Source organism: Miniopterus schreibersii (genome assembly GCF_964146895.1).
Source record: "Miniopterus schreibersii genome assembly, chromosome: X".
In the NCBI taxonomy this organism is placed as follows: Eukaryota; Metazoa; Chordata; class Mammalia; order Chiroptera; family Miniopteridae; genus Miniopterus; species Miniopterus schreibersii.
Genome location: NC_138104.1, coordinates 42,760,128 through 42,781,110, shown reverse-complemented (window position 1 = coordinate 42,781,110; position 20,983 = coordinate 42,760,128). Strand labels below are relative to the sequence as shown.

General features: G+C 34.6%; 1 protein-coding gene across 1 annotated transcript in view; it reads left to right on the top strand.

Moving 5' to 3' along the window:
- Positions 1–276: 276 nt before the first annotated feature.
- Positions 277–20,983, top strand: part of DACH2 (dachshund family transcription factor 2) — a 679,609-nt gene continuing 658,902 nt past the window's right edge. The window contains exon 1 of the mRNA XM_081125625.1: positions 277–951. Coding sequence (XP_080981751.1) covers positions 437–951 — 515 coding nt within the window. The 5' untranslated portion in view covers positions 277–436. The remainder of the gene's footprint in view (positions 952–20,983) is intronic.

Below are 20,983 nucleotides of genomic sequence, written 5' to 3'. Positions count from 1 at the left end.
AAACTGGCAGGCAATAAGCGGAGGCACCACACCGCCCCCTTCTAAGGCTCCATCCCCATTGACCCACCAACCCTCAAGGGCCTCAGGTAGCTAGGAGGCGGGGCAGGAAGTCTCCACCTCCTCGCGGGCTGCAGCCATTTGGAGCGCTCGGAAGCCAAGGGGCTGCAGCACATTGGCTGGAGGACTCTGCCAGTCTCAGGAGGGGGTGTGGTGGAGGTGGGGTCTCGGGCCAAGGCGGGTAGGGGTTGCTCACTGCACTTTGGGTGGTGGGTGAGTTTGAGCGTGGGAGTGAGCCCAGCTACTGTATACTTGCTAACAGTTCTGAGCCAGCGATAGCGCGCCTGAGAGAGAACTAGAGTGAAGGAGGGAGTGCGAGGGGACCTTGAGGAGACTGAGAGAGAAAGCGAGGGCCAGAGGACCTACGATTTGAAACTGAATGACCATGGCTGTCTCCGCACCTCCGGTGATCTCTGCAACTTCCAGTGGCGCCGGCGTCCCGGGGAGCCTATTTCGGGCCGAACCCATGTATTCGACTCCTGGAGAGCCTCCCCGGCTCACCCCCAATATGATCAACAGTTTCATGGCCAATAACCACAGTGGCAGTGCAGGAAGTGGCGGGGTCGGTAGTTGCAGCGGAGGCAGCGGCAACACCAACACCAACGAGTGCAGGATGGTCGACATGCACGGGGTAAAGGTGGCTTCGTTTCTAATGGACGGCCAGGAACTGATTTGCCTGCCGCAAGTCTTTGATCTCTTCCTCAAACACCTTGTGGGAGGGTTGCACACAGTGTACACCAAGCTGAAGAGATTGGACATATCCCCCGTGGTGTGTACAGTCGAGCAGGTCCGGATCCTCCGCGGGCTGGGGGCCATCCAGCCCGGGGTGAACCGCTGTAAACTCATCACCAGGAAAGACTTCGAAACTTTGTTCACGGATTGCACCAATGCCAGGTGAGATGCCCTTTTCTCTGCTGGCTCTTCCCCTTTTCCCCTTTTCTGCATGTCTCACCACCTTCATCCAACTTTGTCTGTAGAGAGTATTAACTAGCTTCCCTCTACTCTTCACGCTCTAAGTCTTTGGGGAAAGAGGACTAGAAGGACTCTAATTAATTGCCCGTCCCTTCTAGTCTGAGCACAGTGATAGTATTGGGTCTAAGAAAGTCGAGCACAAACTTTAGTTTGCGGTCCTCTACTGAAACTTTTCAGCCTTTCAGCTATACCTTGAATGGTTTTTTTACTGCTTGTGGTTATTTGTTAATTTCTCTATTTGGTTTTCTTTCCTCCTCTTTTGTGGCCATACGGGTCGGAGAAGTTTTATCCTGAACAGGGGTACCAAGGGCTTTCTGGGATAGAGGGCTGGCTGAGCTGTACACTGAGCTTCTAAGCTGGCAATCCAAAACACAGCATTTGGGGGATGCAGAGGGTCGAAAGTCTAGAATCCATCCCAGAGGGTGATTCGTTTCCCATCCTGTGTGTTCGTTGTGAGAGTACCTGGGGTGTGTAGTGGTGGTGGTGGTGGTGGTGCTGGTGCTGGTGGTGGTGGTGGTGGTGGTGTGTGTGTGTGTGTGTGTGTGTGTGTGAGAGAGAGAGAGAGAGAGAGAGAGAGAGAGACAGAGACAGAGACAGAGACAGAGACAGAGACAGAGAGACAGAGAGATAACGTATGCTCATGCCAGCTACGCAAACCTCCCCATACACGGTAAAGGAATGTCGATGGATCCTATTTAAAACAAAACAAAACAAAACAAAACAAAACAACAAAACAAAACAAACAAACAAACCAACACATCCGACAAATGCCACTTTCCTGACCATCACTTTTGGTTCTTCTGTAAAGGTCACGAAAAGCTGGGGCTGTGACAGGGTTGGGGGGTGGGGTAGAAATTGTCAGGTTTTCTAGGGAGGATGCTTTCTGCGCTTCTCCCCCAGGCAAGCAGTTGGAAAGATCCCATTCCCCCAAAGAGAGGATTCCTTAAATGATGCTGGCCAGCCTCTCTGGCTATAAATGTCCGTCCTTCCAATCACAGCTTAGAAGTACATTATACAACAAAAGTCTATTTCTATATGTTCCTAAAACTGTATTCAATGTTTCAGAGTTAAAACAAAGAAAGTAAACTATTCAAGATTACTTGACTTGTTAAAGACCCATGATTTAGTCGTTTTAGTGTTTATTTCATCTCCAGTCTGCTAATATCTGTTAGGAAAGTACATATTTGGCAGATGTGATTAACATACAAACCAGTAAATCACCATCACCAGGTTAAAGGAGCAAAAGGTTTTGTGGTAAAACAGCACTACTGTTGATTATTTTGCAGAAAACTTCTGCAGAGGTAGACTTTCTTATGACACAACTTTAAATGATAAGATCTCTGGGTTTATAAACTAAAACTACTTCCATTGTCACATCTGTTGGAAAATCCAAATTGCTATGTATAGTTGAAGCACATTGACACCTTGCACACAAACTGTTGCTGACTGCTCCAATAAGATAATGCTACAAAACTTACAAGAGAACCTTTTGGTTTTGTTTTTCTTTTTCCTTTGAACTGTATTCTTCCGTGTTCTGGCAATTAAGTGGAAACCTGTTCATATGAGAACTCCTTTCTGATTCATATCTGGGGCTTCCAAGGCTGGTTTATTAGATCGGATTTTCTTAAGGAAGATAGGGGGCCTTAAAACACAAAGGATAACTGCTCCCTCAGTAAAATAAGTAATTATAGGTTGTAAGAGTAGAAAGGAAATTTTATTTTGACTACAAAGCATTTTACTAATACACAAATTCAGAGGGTTACCAAGGACTTCACATATGGGCCTTCTGATTCATTTGTTGCCATTTGAAAAGACTAGCATTTAAACAATTGCAGATTTGAAAACACATCTTCCAGCTCTCTCTCTCCCTATCTCTCTTTACCCCTTCCCCTCTCTCCTCCTTTTTTCTTTTCCCCTTCTTTCTCTCTTACAAACACCCATATTTAAAGTGGAACAATCATTACACATAGAAAATTCTTCTTTACTTAATAATTAATCTTCACATCCTTGAGCAAAATCTATGATTTTCATTAAAAAATAAATGGATTAGTATTTTAATGTGATTTTTACACTTTCTTCTGTAAATAGAAACTTTAATTAATTTTTATTAGAGCTACTTAGAAAAGTGATAAATTAATCTGTATTCAATGGCAGGTGTTCATATACTACTTTGGGGCTTTGTTATATGATGTGTTTTTGGTTATTTTAATTCATTTAAGTTTTATTTACTCCTTATCACAGCATTTACAATACTAACTTTTTTGGCTTAAATTGCTTTTGTGTATATGCATAAAGGTGATAGAGAAATATTAAAAATGTAAGAAGGAATATATCTGAGGTATGATGCATATGCCTCTTATTGCATTTTTTCTTTATGAGTATTTTATTTATTACATGCATTTTATATAATTGTGTTATAAGTGTTGTAATATGTAATTGTAAAAATTTATGAAATATATTCTATGAATGCAGTCCATGAATGAAGATGAGGAAAACTAGAAACACAGCTATATTGCAATTTCTAGAGAGTTTTTTGAAAAACCCCACAATTTCTGAAAAAATCTAATTAATGGTAAAGTAACACTACCAAATTTTATTGATGCAAAAGGCTCTCGTAACCATGTTGTTAAAAATACAAAATATGATAATGCTTATAATGGATGCTTTATGACTTTAGGTAACATTATTTACAGAAATGTGTACCTCAAATTATTCCCAACATCTGAGTGATTTAATGAAACTGTGAAATTAGTATTTAGATCAACATTATTTCTAAGACTTTTCTATTCAACAAAAAGAAAAGAAATGTGAGGGATGTAAAAAAATATGGCCCAAGCAAAACAAAATAGGGTAGATGAGACATGAAGCCAGTAAGAGAAGAGAGATGTGGGGTATGAGTAGAATGATGCCAAGAGAGTGAGTGAAAGGTGGATCAGAAGAGCTTATGGAGATGCCCAAAGAAGATGAGTAATTTGATATACCAATGGAAACTTGGCTAAAGAGGATTGTCATTCAGGACTCATAACTTCTTAGCACTTCTAGGTAAAAGGTGGGAAAAATACAAGGAAAAATTGCATGTTCAGTGAGTGGAAACTCTTACATATTATTCTTATTTGAAAAAAGAAATTCATCTTTACCTTCTGATGGATACATTTTCATAATGTATTTGAAGGTCTATTTGTAATGGTTTCATTCAAAATTTTCTTTTGATGTATAATAAACATTTCTTCCCCTCTCTGTCAGATAACTGGGGAAGAGTACAAGTCCTGACTTTTAAGATATTTTAATTTGAAATGCATCCTACACTATTCCAAAACACATAAAAGTGGACAGTTTTCAATTTGATAATTTCCAAGGACTTTAAATTGGCATTAAGTGGCATTTTGATTTGGCTCAGGGCACATTTTATTAATGTCCACTGAAGAAAATCAAACGAATAAAATACACACATGATTGTTTCTTTGAGAGTACTAAAAGTCACAAGAACTTTATCAGTGATTTATAGTAACTATTTTGTAATTAGATAATTATAAAAATATTCAAAGTTCCGGAAAGAATTTGGAAAATAACACCTACTTCAAGCACTAGAGAAGAGTAAGACTAAAACTATTGACTATTCATTGTTCTATTAAATAAGACAACCTTTACATCATTGCAATTCCAAAGGGCTATACAGTAGTTTTCCTTGATGTCCTTTAATTTTAGAAACTAATTGCAAAGAGATTATTTTGAGGATTATTAAGAAAATGATGATAAAAAGACCCAAAACAAGTTGGAAAAGGTGTTATTTTGTCTTAGATCTTTGTTTTTGCAGATAAAGCACTGATTATTTTTCATTTCTTGTATAAGAGAACTTGGAGTTTTTAATATGAGAGAGAGCAGGCAGATTCAGAAAGCAAATATCTAAAAATCTCACTCTTAAGCAATGGATTTTCCTTACTAAATTCTTCTTCAAAGTTTAATGTAATAGTAAAATATTAAATTAAAAATTGGTATTCAGTAAAAAAATCAGCCAACACATTTTAGTGTTATCTCTTCTTTTTTCTTTTTATCTATTTTTATAAAAGTATCATTGTCAGATTTCATGATCAGCATTTAATTTCATTTGAGGAACAATTGATTAAATGTTATTTGGTCATTTACATATAGTTAAATGGATGCTTGAAGTAACAAGAATGTATGATAAGAAAACATTTTAACTCATTTGGAGACATGATTCAACATATATTCAAATGAATAAAATTCAGTTTTTTAAATTAAAGTTTTAAATGGCCTAATTGTGGTTTATTGTTATTTTGACTGTGTAAACGGAACATAAGTGGGCTTCCATGGTAGAAAAACTTTATGTGAATTATAAAGACTTTTAAAACTACTTTCAAATACTAGAAATAAGATTACTGTAACTATTCAGTGAGTTTAGTTTTGCATTCACACTTGATAAGTATATTTCATAATGCACACAGAATAACATAATTTACTTTGAAAAAATTTTTTTTTCATTCATAGTAAAGTTAAGCAAAATCAAATTTTAAAGAACTGGCAACACTTACCTGGGCTAATATTTTGTATTGTTGAAAGTATTACAGATTTTCCCCCATTGACCTCCTCTCCCCTACTCCCACCCCCTCCTCAGACTTCCCTGAACAATTGTCTGTCCAAAGGCTATGCATACATGCATATAAGTTGATTGGTTAATCTCTTCCCACCCCTGCTTCCCTCTGAAATACATCAGTCTGTTGCATGATTCAATGTCTCAGAATCATTTTTGTTCACCAATTTATTTTGTTCATTAGATGTTTGACTTATATTTTTATTTTCAGAAATGATAAAATCTGGGTAATAAATACTGACATTTTATTTCATAGGGTAATGAGCGGCAGTCATTTGTCTACTAAAAGCAGTCACATAGTCAACAATGCTGTGTCTTTTATTAGAAGAGTGATGTCAAGATTATAATTAAAGCAATCTAGTCATTTGTCAGTGCACAGAACTTTCACATGTACATCTATTTTAAATGTACATTTCTGAATAACCAACAATTTTTGTATTTGTCTAAATACTTTAGCTGGATTTTATATTTGTCCCAAATGCTCATTTATTAGGTGATGGATATTACATTAAAGAAATGATACATGATATGATGGAGAATATCTTGGATATTTATGCATGATATTTCCCTCCATGTATAGTACATGAATGCCAATAAAAAAATTAGTGATAGTCTTCAGACATTAATGTTTTATATGGTTTCACACAGGAAATCCCTAATACCTGTGGAAAACATCAAGTCTGAATTATTTCATGCTTTCTTAAGGAACCTTTTTGGCTTAATGAAATCCTTAGATGTTTTAAAATCCTTCTAGCAGACAAATATAATTGTGAGAAACCCTAATCATAATATGTTATATTTCAGTTTGTAATCTAGATCTCCAGTGGCACTTTATCTGGTGCATTTAAAGATACAAATCATCTAGGTTTATCCACTCGATGTATTTTAAATATGTATTAAAACTGCCTTAATTGACCAAAACTGTAAATACTCTGTTTTCGAAGAAAGGACATCAAGCTTTTCCCCAAAAGAAAAACAATTTGGTACTAATGATATTCTTGTTGCATATTCAAAAGGTCTTTGGTAGCATTCCCCCCCCCTTTTTCTTCCCTTTCACCATCTCAACCTGCAAAACTCTTCACTGTCACTTCAGATCACACAATTCTAGAAAGATAAAACAACATTTAAACACATTTGCTTTGGAAGGGAAATTGAGCATTTGCACCCAATAAGCCTGATTGTGGAACTGCATGCAAATTGTGTTTTGATTTATCTCTTTTACACTTTTTTCCATTTGAATTGATCTTGCATTAATTTCACCAAGCGGCTCTGTGAGGCTGCAGATGTTGCCCTGTGTTTAATAAATCAATGAGACAGATCTGAATGAATCACTTCAGATGGATTCTCTGCTCGGTTTGATGTCTAGATGTTATTCTTAGCTTGTTATCATGACAGATGCATTAATGTTCCCATACACTGCCAGCAATGTCAAAGAGATTGAAGCTTTTAAAGTGGCGGCATCTTTTTCTCCATTTTCTACTAGAACATCTAAATTATGTTTTTTATTTAGAAATCAGAGAAAAATATCAAACCCATCATAAATTTATTCATGGGAAATATTCTTAATTTTCATGCTATATTAACTATTCCAAAATGGTGGAAATCAATATAGTAAATCCTAAATATAGTGTAGTTGCTTCATAGTGCCTATACATTAATATTTAATCATAGTAGGAAAAAGAATAAGTAATATATGATTGGGACACATTGAAAGTATCACTATAAATAGAATAATGCTGTATCCAAATTGATTACAGAAGGGTGTTAGTTTTTAAATCCTTACTAATAAGCTTCTTGTTGGCTTAATGCAGCTGCAATATACTCTTACCAAGGGATTTAGAACTTCTTTAGGATTTAATATTTCTCTTTAGGAGGAAAGGGACAGCCTGTCCATTGTGTATTCATCATTTCTTCACTTTGTAATGCTGAAAATCTTGGAAAAGTTTATCTAATTTTAGTATATTTTAGTTATTTATATCCTGGGTAATTATTGGTAAATTATAAGTAATTTAGTAAGAATGAATGCTTTTATAATTTAATTTCTTAGACTATAGAAAAACTTATACCTACCAAAAGGAACTTTGTGATAACTAGTGAAATCTATTACCTAACTGCATTAAATATCATAAGTACCATACTTCATTTCATCCATGGTTTCAGTACATTAGTTTGAGAACTGAAACGATTCTCTCAATTGTGAAATATTTTGAATTTAATATTGTAGGTGGTATAACTTTTAAACTCTGATATTTGAAAGCACAAATTTTAAAAAAGAGATTCAATTTTTCTTTTGTTCAACCTTCTGAGGGATATGTATGTTTAAATACCAGCTTTTAGAGGTAGTTGCTCTTTGTAAGCCTTTACAATATTCTTTCATCATAATTTTATTGTTATATTTATTAGAATAGGAAAACAAGAAACACTATTAACAGATACTGTTGAAGTCTCAAATTCTTCTGGAAATTTTTTTATCTGTAATGTTAGGCTAATTTTGGAAGCTTAGGGTACATACTATGATCTACAGTATAGTTTAAAGGCAAGTTTATAATGAAGTTCGATAAAGTTATGGAGAAGTTAATTTTTTTTCACATATAGCCTTCTTTACAGCTAAATTTATATACTAGAATTGGTGAAATTATTATATTGAGAAAGTGACTATAAGATGTAATACACATTGGTTTTATGCAAAATTGAATTTAATATAACTAAAGAGCAAATTGATATATTTATCACTACCTTATATAATGATATTCTTAAAAGAGAACAGAATTTGTTACATAAATCAAAACCTCAGATTTATAATAACAACTTCTAAGGAGGAATTTTTAACTTCTAATGTTCTAATTTATGTTCTAATATTGTGAATAAGCAAGAATTAATAAAATAAGCCTACTACCATAAAATTATCTCAGTTATTTAGATTTATACTATTAAATATCAGCACTAACCCTGTTGACAGTTGACTTTTGGTCACCATTCAAATAGTAAATGAATGTTTATCCAAAATGAGTTGGTAAGAAAGGGGTTTTCCTTCCTGTATAGCCTGTGAATAGAAACACAAATCTTAAGTTTAATGATTTACTGTTTTCCTGGATAATATCAAGACCCATCCAATTGCAACACAAATTTGTATGAATTATCCTCCCCACTTATTTAAATAAGTTTTTTGAGTGTAACTAATTTTGAAATGTAAAATTAACTTTCATCTAAGACTACTGAAGTTGAAACTACTCATATGTATGTACTATTTTGACCCATTACAATTATTTAGTTTATTAGAGTAAACTGTGGTGAAAACTTTGTAATTACATTACTGGAAAATATATAGTACAGGAAAGTTTAAAAAAATAATGAACCATGGTATTTTTATTGCTATATAACCTTTTCATTTTTAAACAAGTTGACTCTTTAATAGTGTGTAATGTAGTGTGTATATTAAGGTATAAAACATTCAACTGCAATTGTGTCCAATGATCTTGTCAGGTTGCTGGCAACTACTAGCTGGTAACAGCATTTAGACTACATTTAGGCTATCTTCTATTTATATGATGGGTTAAAAAGAAAAAAGTAATATTGATCTGTCTCTGGATTAAAGTTTGAAATGGGCAACAGCCTGAACACAAAAGCCTTTTTTTTTTTTTTTTTTTTTTTTTTATGATTTCTCAGCCTGCCATTGATCTCCTAGTTTTATTGCATTCATTATTTATTAAAAGAATTTGCAAGCTAAACATAACGTTAAGCTAGTTTGCACACAGGGACTACACTTAGGAAATTGAATGGAAATTGCATTAGAGATGAACATCTGTGCTATTTTTCCACTCATGTGTTTATGGGTTTGTATGAAAGGTGTATTGGATTAACAGTTATAACCATTATAGCTTACAGCAATATGCTAGATTCCGAGCTTTCAGTTATTTGGAAGAAGTCTGTCTCTTACTTGTTTGTCTAAAAAGTATTATAATATCATCACAAGCAATATTTATATAAAATTATTTTTACTATTATATTTGTTAATTCATTATCTACATGATGTATTGATTGTGAGATACCCTGCTCTACTGAAGTAAAAACATTAAAAAAAAACTCATGCTTAGTTATCATATAAGATCATACTGTCTCTTAATGGCTTTAGTACTAAGGTATATAGGTGCAATTTACACAGTACCTATTTTAAGAATGTTGAGTTTAATGCCATTTTAAGGTACACCAAATCCACAGAATGATATAAAAACTTTAATGTGACCATTCGTAAAATGTTATTAGATATGTATGCTAGTCCTTGATCCTTCTGAAAAGATAATGAACACACAGACACTGAAGACTTGCTCTATATAATACTATGGGCAGTAAGGTGGGGAGCTTTATGATATATTTTGCCTCTTGAATTCAATCCAAGAAAGTTAAATTACAAAGACTCAAAAGGACCTAACCAAAAACAATTCTCCAAAGGGCATAAGTTAGACTCCAGTGAGTGTTTTTTTTTGTGTGTTTTTTGTTTTTTTGTTTTGCACTATTGCCTTTAATCTGTAGATATTTGGAAAACTCATTTTATCCACTTAGTTATTGAAATTTAAATAAAATAAAATAAGAATCTTTTAATAATCATTTTGATCTCATGATTAGATCTGTTGTGTGTGTGTGTGTGTGTGTGTGTTTGTAGAGTGTGTGCTATGTGATGCCAGGCCATAGTCTAGGTGCTGTGAATAGAGTGAACAAAAGTCTGTTCTGTCATGCAGGTTACATTCTAGAACCATGCTGTCTTTAACTTACTGTATATAAACCATACATCCCCCTTATACTATTTGTTAAATTATGTAATATTTGAGATTACAATTTTTTTGGCATATTCATTGTTGAATAATCCTTACATTTCCTTTCTCATATCTGCTTCATGTGTTATATCAGTAAACACTGGATATTTTTTTGTCTTTAGAAATATACCAGAAAGATTCAACTAAACATAGCCAGTTATTGCCCTGGTCAGTGTGGCTCAGTTAGTTGGGCATCATCCCATGCACTGAAAAGTTACCAATTCAATTCCTGGCCAGGTCAGATGCTGGGGTTGTGGGCTTGATCCTCTCTGGGGGGCATGCAGGAGGTAACCAAACAGTGTTTTACTCTCACATGGATGTTTTTCTCTCTCTCCCTTCCTCTCTCTCTAAAAATCAGTAAAAAATCTTTAAAAAATAGTCAAGTTATTGGGATATAAAAGAATATTTTAGTTTTATACATGTAGAGAATTACTCATGTTATAAATAAAATACACATCAAGAAGATATTGGAATAAAACAGGTATTTGCACTTAATAATAGCTGTAGTTAATTGATTTCAGCATCTTTTCTGTGACATGTTTGTGGCAAGGGATATGAGTCCTTAAAAATTTATAAAATTAGTCATTCTATAATACATAGTAAAATGTGCAACTGTGGATTTAAAAAACGTGTTTTTTTATTTTTTATTTTTATGAAAAGTTTGCTTTCATTTGTGTTAGAGTTTTAAATAGGTCTTCAAGCTTGGAGTTTGATTTGCTTTGCATATAGTCCTATACAATATTCTATGGCAAAAATTAAAACACAGATGAGAGTCACTTGTTTTTATTTGTTCAAAATACATTGATCCTTACATGTATTATACTGAAACACAAATAACTTTTGGAAAACAAGATTATTTGCAGACATGTATAATTAAATGTTTAATGTTAATGTTAAGCTAGCTGCTTTGAAAATAGCCTGTGATCTGTTAAACTTCTAAATTTATTTTGTAAAAAAATTTATGGGTACCCTCTAGGTTTTTATTTGAGGAAGACAAAAGGAAAGTTCATTCATAGAAAAAAATTACTGCATAGTACATTTCATACATAGTACACAAGTTTCAGGCCTCATTTTATAATCTAATTAAAATACCCAGTTTGAATTATATATGTGTGTATATGTGTGTGTGTGTGTATATGTGTGTGTGTATATATCTATATATATTTGTCACTTCATTTCAACAAATATCTAATAAGTACTTACTATAAGCCTGTACAAGGCTACTTATCAAGGGTAAAGTAGTGATCTTAATAACTATACAAATTTTTATTTTTCTCATCTCCAGATTACCTAGGTAGTTGTTAACATGCTTAACTCTCATTTTAACATGCTTAACTCTCAGCTAACCTACAATAGTGCAATGAATAGCAAGTGATGTGTACAATTCAAAATCGTGGAAAATTAAAATAACATTAATTAGGCTTTGCAGTGCATTATAAAATGTTTATGGCATACTTATCTGTCTAAATATATCTTGCTTATTCTACTAAGAAATTGTGTTTACATTTTATGAGTATTCACTGGTCGAAAGGACAGATAGCCCAGAAACATGCTAAGGTTAAATGCTTCATGTAGAAAATATCTGAAGTGGACAAAGCACAAGCAGGCATTGAGCTTATACAACATAGCTAATAGCAGTTCAATGGATGATGTTAGTTAGTGATTAACTAAATTAAGATTTTTCTTGAATTTATTTTTATGTTGTCTATGGAAAGATTTATGTACTTAATGGATAAAGTACTCATTACAGCTGTTAGCAGAACAAAACCTAGCAAATTGCATGAGAGCAGTTGTTGACTTCATCACTTTCCTGTGCTTAGGACCCCTAAATAACCATCTTTCATAAGTTAAACATTTGTTGATACCAGAGGAATCATGGCTTTTGCATCAAAACACATTGATGAGTTTAGCATGGAATCAGATTTTTGTGAAGTATTTCTACTCTATAATGTTTATAATTAATGGATTTCTAACTTTCAGTTTAAAAAATGAAACATTATATTCTTGAGCTAATCATGTCCTGCAAGAGTGGCCATTTTGATGATGGGAACATGTTGTACATTGTGACTTCTGAAATGGGTAATAACTGCTCCAGAGATTAATTGATAAAAATACATTTGGTATAGCTACTTTCTTATATTTGCATTTGTCTTGGATTGGTCCTTGTCATATTAGAAAACTGACAGGTTTTTCTTATTTAAGGACATGTTCTTTTTCTTGAGGATTATGTTTACATAATCCCCATTCTTCAAGAGTCTGAAGTTTTTTTATTCTTTACAGTTTAGTCCCACTGAATTGAATTCTGCTCTTCTGTGTATCTTTTTTCTCAAGAGGTTTCTCAATTTTTAAATGTATATACATCCCAAGAAATATCTCTTTTTAGATCTTTTCTGTATTAGTGGGAAAAATGTAAAAGTATTTTTTCCATACAGATTCATGTTCCATCAAAAAAGGGGCAGTGGAGCTCAATAATTTACTTTTTTGTCCAATTAAAAGGCTCTTTTAAACAAATCACTATTTTTTATTGTTGACAATATTTTTATTTTAAAGACAAAAATATTATAATTTGGGTCACATTAGCATTATGTAGCTACATTTGGGCATGGACAAAGGAATAGAGCTAAATAAGGGTGGAGAAAACTTGAGAAAATATTTCTCATGGAAATATTGAATGGACCAGAAACTAGCTGAGAGATGACATGTAGGCAGTATCCTGTGGGCTGATGAAGGGCTTTCCACAGAGCTCTTGAATGAATTATTTACTTTAATTGCATTCATTTTATTTTGGTGGTTAGTTTAAGCAGATTAATTAACAGGAACAGAAAGCATAAAAATATTAGCTGTAAATAAAAATAAAAACACTAAAGGCAAAATGTAGAAATGTTGTTTCATTTGAGATGAGCTGGTAGCACTTGAAACCATAATAGCACATTTGAATTTGTGTTGTCAGGAAAATAATATTCCTTTATTACAATAGTAAATGTTAACTTTAATTTCTAAAATATTTTATATGGTGTCCATTTACATTTCTTCTGTAAGTTTCCTTACTATTATTGGTCTGTTAGCCTGTTTCTAGTTTGCCATAACACATTTTTGAAACACATGTTGAGTATGAATTTTTTAAAAAGGGTTACATTTTGCCTTTGGCTATGTGTGTGAAGTTTTTATTGTATTCAATAATAACTAAGTTTGCAATTTACAGAGTAATTTGAACCACTGCCTTCAAGATTATTTAATGAACATTAAAATTTGAATTAAAGAACATCAAAGTGGCATTTTTGTCATTTTTGTACTTAATAAGTACAGTAAAGTTTAAATATTTCCTTCATGCCTTCTACCTGAAAATATATCTGGAAGTTTAAAATAAACTAGGTATAATAACTTTGCATGTATATACTGGTTTATATTTATATAGTGCTTCCACATATATTAACTAATTTAATCTGATACTTAGAATAGTATGTTTTTAATTTTTTAAAAAAAGAATATTTTAATTTTGTTGTAAAATTTCTAAATTTCTATAAACAGATGGCTGATCACTTGACAACATGGTTCTTCTGAGGATCACTTATGCAGAAATTCACAGGTTGCAATGCTTATTTGTACACTATCTCACAGCAAGTCTAAGAGGCAGGTCACCTGATCAGGAATTTTAAGTGAGAGAATTGAAAGGCAGACAAGTAAAATGAATTACTTCAGGTCATAAAATCTAGTAGAGGCAAAACCAGTTCTTGAATCTAAACCTTCTTGGGTACACTATGCTCTCTATGCTGTCTCTGAAGTAGTAAGTCTTGATAGCTAGATGAGCAAACAAATTTAGTTAGGTAGTGGATTGTTCCAGGTATTCAGGATAGTATGGAAAACCTAGTGTTGGGGAATAGAGATAAATAAACTTTAAGGAGAGAGAAGAACTACACAGGAGCTTCCCTAGAATATCTTCAGGGTACATGCCCTAATAAGAAATATTGTTTTTTAATGGTGATGTATTCAGAAATACAGTAACTAAACTGCCTTAGTGGAGACTCGGTTCCATGTGCATGTACAGAGAGGTTTGGGGAACCAACCAAAATTTAACATTTTGAATGGAAAAGTGAAAGGAATAATAACTGAAGAAAGTGTGTAGAGATAGAAATAGTTCATCAAAGGGTGATAGTGGAAGAATTTATGAAACTGGGACCTAGTTATTAAAAAATATGAATTGTCTCCTGTGTCCAAAATGCTATGCTAGGATCTGTAGGTACCTTAAGAAAGCTTAAATCTCACTGTAAAGACAAAGAGACAAAGCATGAACACATAAAAAATTACCAGTCATTCATTTATTCATCAAATAGTTATTAGATGTCTAGTCTGTGTCAGGAACTCTTTTAGGTGCTTGGGATACATCTGTTAAAAATAAACAGACAAAGATCTCTGCTGTTGAAAAGGAGGTTATATTCTAGAGTATGGTAATATTGAAGGAGGAAGACAATAAACAATATATATAATAAAGAAGTCATATTGTATGTTAGAAGGTGGTAAATGCTGTGGGGAAAAATAGAGTAAGTAGGTCAAGGTAAGGATATGAGGGAATTGTAGTTGGTTGCCATTTTAAATAGAATGAGTATTAAAGGCCTTACTGAGAATTTGAGCTTTGCTCACAGACTTGAAAAGGAGGAGATAGCCAAGCCAACTCTGGGGAGTGTTTCAGGCAGAGGAAATAATTTGACCAAAAGCCCTAAAGCAGGAACATGCCTAGCAGATTTGTGCAACAGTAAGAACGCTAGTGTGCCTGGAGTGGACTGCGTGAGGGGACGAGTAATAAGAATGAAATCATAATGGTAATACTGGGGGGTTATATAGGGCCTTTTAGAACATTTTGAGGACTTTGAGTTTTACTCTGAATTAAATGTGGAGTCACTGCAGAGTTTTGAACAAGGCTATAACAGGATTTGACTTAGGGTTCTTGTTTTTAAATTGATTTTGGAGGGAGGGGGAGAGGGAGAGATGTGAGAGAGGTAGTTCCATCAACTGCCTCCCATACATACACCAACCAGGGGATTGAACCTGTAGCTTAGGTATGTGCTCCGACCTACTGGGAATCAAACTCATGGCCTTCCAGTGCACTGAACAACACTCCAACCAACTGAACAACATTGGCCGGGATTTGACTTAGGTATTTAAAGTATCACCCTGGTTGCTAAGATGAGAATAGCCTTCAAGTGGGGCAAGGGTAGAAGCAGTTAGGATGCCTTCTATTGCAGCAAACTGGGAGAGAGATGGTGGTGGCTTAGACTATAGTGGTAGGAGTAGAGGTGGTAAGAATTGGTCAGATTTTGTATAGGTTTTGATGACAAAACCAATAGGAATTCCTGATGGATTAGGCACTGAGTGTGAGAGAAAGAAAAGAGTAATACACAACTCCAAGATTTTTGTATGAGCAACTGGGAGGATGAATTTTCCATCATTTCAGAAGGGGAGAGGATGAAGGTGGAACAGGTTTGGGGAGAAAGTTTAGGAGTTCTGTTTTATACGTATTAGTTTTTAGGTATCTTTTAGCCCTTTCAGCAGAAATGTAGAGTAGTCATTGTATATACAAGTCAGGCGTTTTGGAGAGACTTCTGGACAGGAGATAGAAATTTTGGATAGGGGTGACTGCAAATATAAAAAAGGAGAGTTTTAAGGACTGAGTCCTGGTTCACACTAACATAAAGAAATTAGGGAGAAGAGGAGGAATCAGAAAAATTCTGAGAAGGAATATTCAACAATGTAGGAGGAAAACCAAGAGAGAATAGTGTTCTGAAAGCTAAGCAAAGAAAAAGTATCAAAAAGAAGAGGGTGATGAACTATATAAAATGCTGCCAATAAGCCAAAAACACAAGGACTCAGAATTAGCCATTGGATGTGGCAACTGAAGTCACTGATGACCTTGACAAGAGCAGTTTTGGTGGAAGAATAGGAATGAAAAGTTTAAGTGGCATGTGTTTAAGAGAGGAAAGGAATTGGAGACAGCATATAGATGACACTTTTCAGGGACTTGCTGCAAAGATAGCAAACAGTGAGATAGGAAGGAGTAGCTTGAGAGCAGGGGGAAATGGATTATGAGGTTATTATGCTTTATTAAGATGGAAGAAATAACAGCATGTGAAATAGTCCACTAAATGTGTGTGTTTTTTTAATTGATGTTGTAGGAAAGAGAGAGAAGTATTCCTGAATAGGAGAGAGTGGATAGGGTCCAGTGCAACAAGTAGAGGTATCAGGCAGGAATAAGTTAATAGATGGGAAACCTGAGTATGAGGGTGGAGATTATGGTTGATCTGGTATCAGGACTCCATGGAAGTCCTCTTGTGGCTTTCAATTTTCCAGCAAAGTTGGAAACAAGTCCGATGGGAATGAGGATTGGAAAAGAGATGTTGGAGGTTTGAAGAGAAAAAGAAAGTGTAAAATAGCCATCTAGATGAGTAGAAGAGTAAACTATTTTTAAAAGTTTAGTATGATTGCTAAATGATTACTAATGGGTAACATTAAGTACCCATTGAGGTTTATGATAATAAATTCAAAATGATGAGTGGTTGTGTATTTCAATTCCATCATGTAGAGCTGTATTGGTACTGGTGCAAAGTATTCAAATATTTGGATTTAATGAGAATCAAGATTTTCCTAAGTGGTATTAATATAACAAAGACATAAGGGCAAGAAAGTTGAGGGGTTTATGCAAAAAGTGATTACAATAAATGACAGTGTGTTTTAAACTGGTAAGGAAAAAAAGAGGACATCAAAGAAGTGAGAGACAGTGAAATGATGGTAGTATCAATGAATTGAAGGTTCCAAGAAGAGGTCGAAGGAGTAAACCAGAAGTACTAGTGGTTAGAGAGTAGGATGCACAAAATTAAGAGTATGGAAGAGTTGCAGTTATTGTTAATTACAAGGTTTAGGGTATGACCATGAGCATGAGTGGCTGAAATTAAGAGGACAAGATCTTTGGAGGAGAGGAGGTCAAGAAACTAAAGACCAAGGTGTTGGTCTATCATCTACGCATACATTGTCTTTTGAAATTGCTAAGGATTAAGAGAGGAGTCTTAATGCATCTTATATCAAATTTTGTAGTACACACTGTAATACTGTCAGAGTTTCCTTTGTTAAAAAACTGTTTTTAACAGTTTCTAAAAATGTTAAAGTTATTGAAATTAAGAACTCAGGGAACTCAACTTGACCAAAGATATTGTTTAAAAAGTAATCCAGAGAGCACTCTTCTTATTGCTAGATGGGATACTGCCTGATTCATGAATTGCTTAATAAAGCCAATTAGATCTTCAAATTAAAAAAAAAAAATCCATTTATTATATTATGAAAGTGTGAATATTTACTATAACAAGCTCTGTTTTGCCATAGGCATGCTGTGCTTGAGTTAAGTTGTCTTGATGTATATGGTGAAAAATAAAATTTTCTAAGTAACTGAAATAATGTTTAGTTTATTTAATCTGTTAACATTATTTTACAGTAGATGATGTGCTTCACTTTATTATGAACTGATCTTATACCAGGAACATTATCAGTCTCAGGATGTGTGTTTGTTGCTCTTATTAGTATGTCATATACCCATGAAAAATAAATTAAGTTCCTATTTTCATTTCGGCACTTTGGTATTTTATAGACAGAGTAGTACAAATGTGTTAGGTACAGTGCAGAACAAAGAAATCATGGTTTTTACCTATAGATGGTTCATAATGTGTTCATGAACCATCAGTTGGGAGAAACCCAATTGATATATATATATATATTTAACACTTGCTTTTCTGATCCATGCATTATTAACCTCACATGGCAGCTACTTAAGCAGCTCCTGCTGTAGTCATCACTTCTAGCTATTCTTTGACTGCTCTTGGGATTTCTGTGACATTGGCAGTTTGGTAATGAAGAAATAGTTAAAGCTTTAAATAGGTTCTCATGTAAAATCATTGCAGAGCAAAGCTAAGAAGCTGGTGGTCTTGACCTTAAGTCCTTGTTAATTGCCTAGGAAATGAAATTTTCTGGTGGGTCTTTCCCAGTCATTTGCCTGGCATCTTATTTGAATGGTTGGGAAGAAGGATTTGGTCAGCATTTGAAAACGCCCATTAGATTCAGTCACTTATTCTGACTGAGCTTTAATTTCTGCAGCTGGAGAATAGCAAGGGAAGCCAGATGTAGTAACATCTGCTATTAAGACTCCTGTATAGGGGGGAAAAAACAGTTCCATTGTTAAAATTTGATTTTAGCTCTGTTGGGTTTGTTTTAAAAAATCTTGTTTTTCTAATTAGAACTCTAAGGAATTGAAACTAATTTTATATCACCTCTATTTTTAATATATCTCCTCTTCTTGACTATTTTGTTCATCTCAGTGTTTAGAATGGGGTCTGGCACCCAGTAGAAATTCAATAAATACTTTCAGAATGCTCAATAATAATAAAAAAATTTTTTAAAATCTTGTTTTTCTTCTTTATATAGCACTGAAAAGAGACATATGCATACACCAGACATGGGGTTATCTCAATCAGGATAGGCTGCCCACTGTCAAAAGTGTTGTAGAAAGACTATTTTAGGCACTATGACCCTAGAATCTAACACACAAAAGTAAAATAAAGGAATAAGTATTTTTCATCTTCCCTGATATTTTAAATTTGATGAGATTAGAAAGTTAAATGAAGTTTTTATTCAAGCACGAATAATTGGCAGGTTTGTTAAATTCGAATGGAAGTGCACCCATGTAATGGAAACTGCTAAGGAAACTGATATCAGAAAATGTTGAGAACCCTTCCGAGGAAGAATTTCCTCTACTCAAACCAGCTTCTGAGTTAACCAACTTCAGGAACAGTCTGATATGTTGTTTTATCACTTTTCTAAAGATCTAACTGAAGTCTTACATCCTCAGTGAGGACTTACCTCATCACGTACAGTGGCCTCTTGATTCTCTGAACATTTATTTGCAGATAACTTTCTTCCTATCTTTCCTTCTTTCTTTCTTTCTTTCTTTCTTTCTTTCTTTCTTTCTTTCTTTCTTTCTTTCTTTCTTTCTCTCTCTCTCTCTCTCTCTCTCTCTCTCTCTCTCTCTCTCTCTCTTTCTTCTTTCTTTCTTTCTTTCTTTCTTTCTTTCTTTCTTTCTTTCTTTCTTTCTTTCTTTCTTTCTTTCTTTCTTTCTTTCTTTCTTTCTTTCTTTCTCTCTCTCTCTCTTCCTTCCTTCCTTCCTTCCTTCCTTCCTTCCTTCCTTCCTTCCTTCCCTTCCTTCCTTCCTTCCTTCCTTCCTTCCTTCCTTCCTTCTCTCTCTCTTTATTTCTTTCCTTCTTCTTCCTTCCTCCCTCCCTCTCTTCCTCCCTCCCTCTCTTCCTCCCTCCCTCTCTTCCTCCCTCCCTCTCTTCCTCCTTCCCTCTCTTCCTCCCTCCCTCTCTTCCTCCCTCCCATCCTCCCTCCCTTCCTTCCTTCCTTCCTTCCTTCCTTCCTTCCTTCCTTCCTTCCTTCCTTCCTCCCTCCCTCCCTCCCTCCCTCCCTCCCTCCCTCCCTCCCTCCCTTCCTTCCTTCCTTCCTTCCTTCCTTCCTTCCTTCCTTCTTTCCTTCCTTCCTTCCTTCCTTCCTTCCTTCCTTCCTTCCTTCCTTCCTTCCTTCCTTCCTTCCTCCTCTTCCTTCTTCTCCCTCCTCCTCTTCTCCCTTTCCTCCTTCTCCCTCTCCTACCCCCTTACTCCTCCATCTCCTTTTCCCTTCCCACTCCTCCTCGCCCTCTTCCATTTTCTTTCTTATTAAACTGTTACCTTTTAAACTGTGTTTTATCACACCCTCAAAACAGCTTCCGAATTAACCAACTTCAGAAACAGGCTGATGTGTTGTTTTATCACTCATGGTGCCTAATATAGTATGTGAATGTAAGTACTCAAAGTGTTTTGTTTCTTGGTTTGGCAGTATAACTATGATTTATTATAATTTGATGTATTTACTTTGGGAAATGTTGATATTTTAAGTAAATTTATTCTTATACGTAAGTGGTGTATTGTTCTGTTTTGATCGACAGCTCTTCTTGAACAACAGAAGCCTAAGGAATTACTATTCTGTTTCAGATAGCCACATTTGTCCTGATTCCAAAGATTTCTAGATATATGACCATCCAAGTCTCAGTTTTTTTCATCTAAAAATGGGAATAATATTAGTTATGTAACTCATGGAATTGTTAAAGAAGTTTGAGATCATGTACATAATGTGCTTACCACATAATAGAAGCTCAGTAAATGTTAGCTTTTATCACTCCTAAAAGTGATATCACACTAATATGTGTGAACACACATATATGCATACATTCAGAACACAAGAGAGAAAATTACAGAATAAAATAAGCCAGTTTTCAGAATTTTTTAAAAATATATTTTTATTGATTTCAGAGAGAGGAAGGGAGAGGGAGAGAAATAGAAATATCAATGATGAGAGTCATTGATTGGCTGCCTCTTGCAAGCCCCCTGCTGGGGATCGAGCCAGGAACCTGGACATGAGCACTGACCTGGAATCAAACCTCAATCTCCTGGATAATAGGTTGATGCTC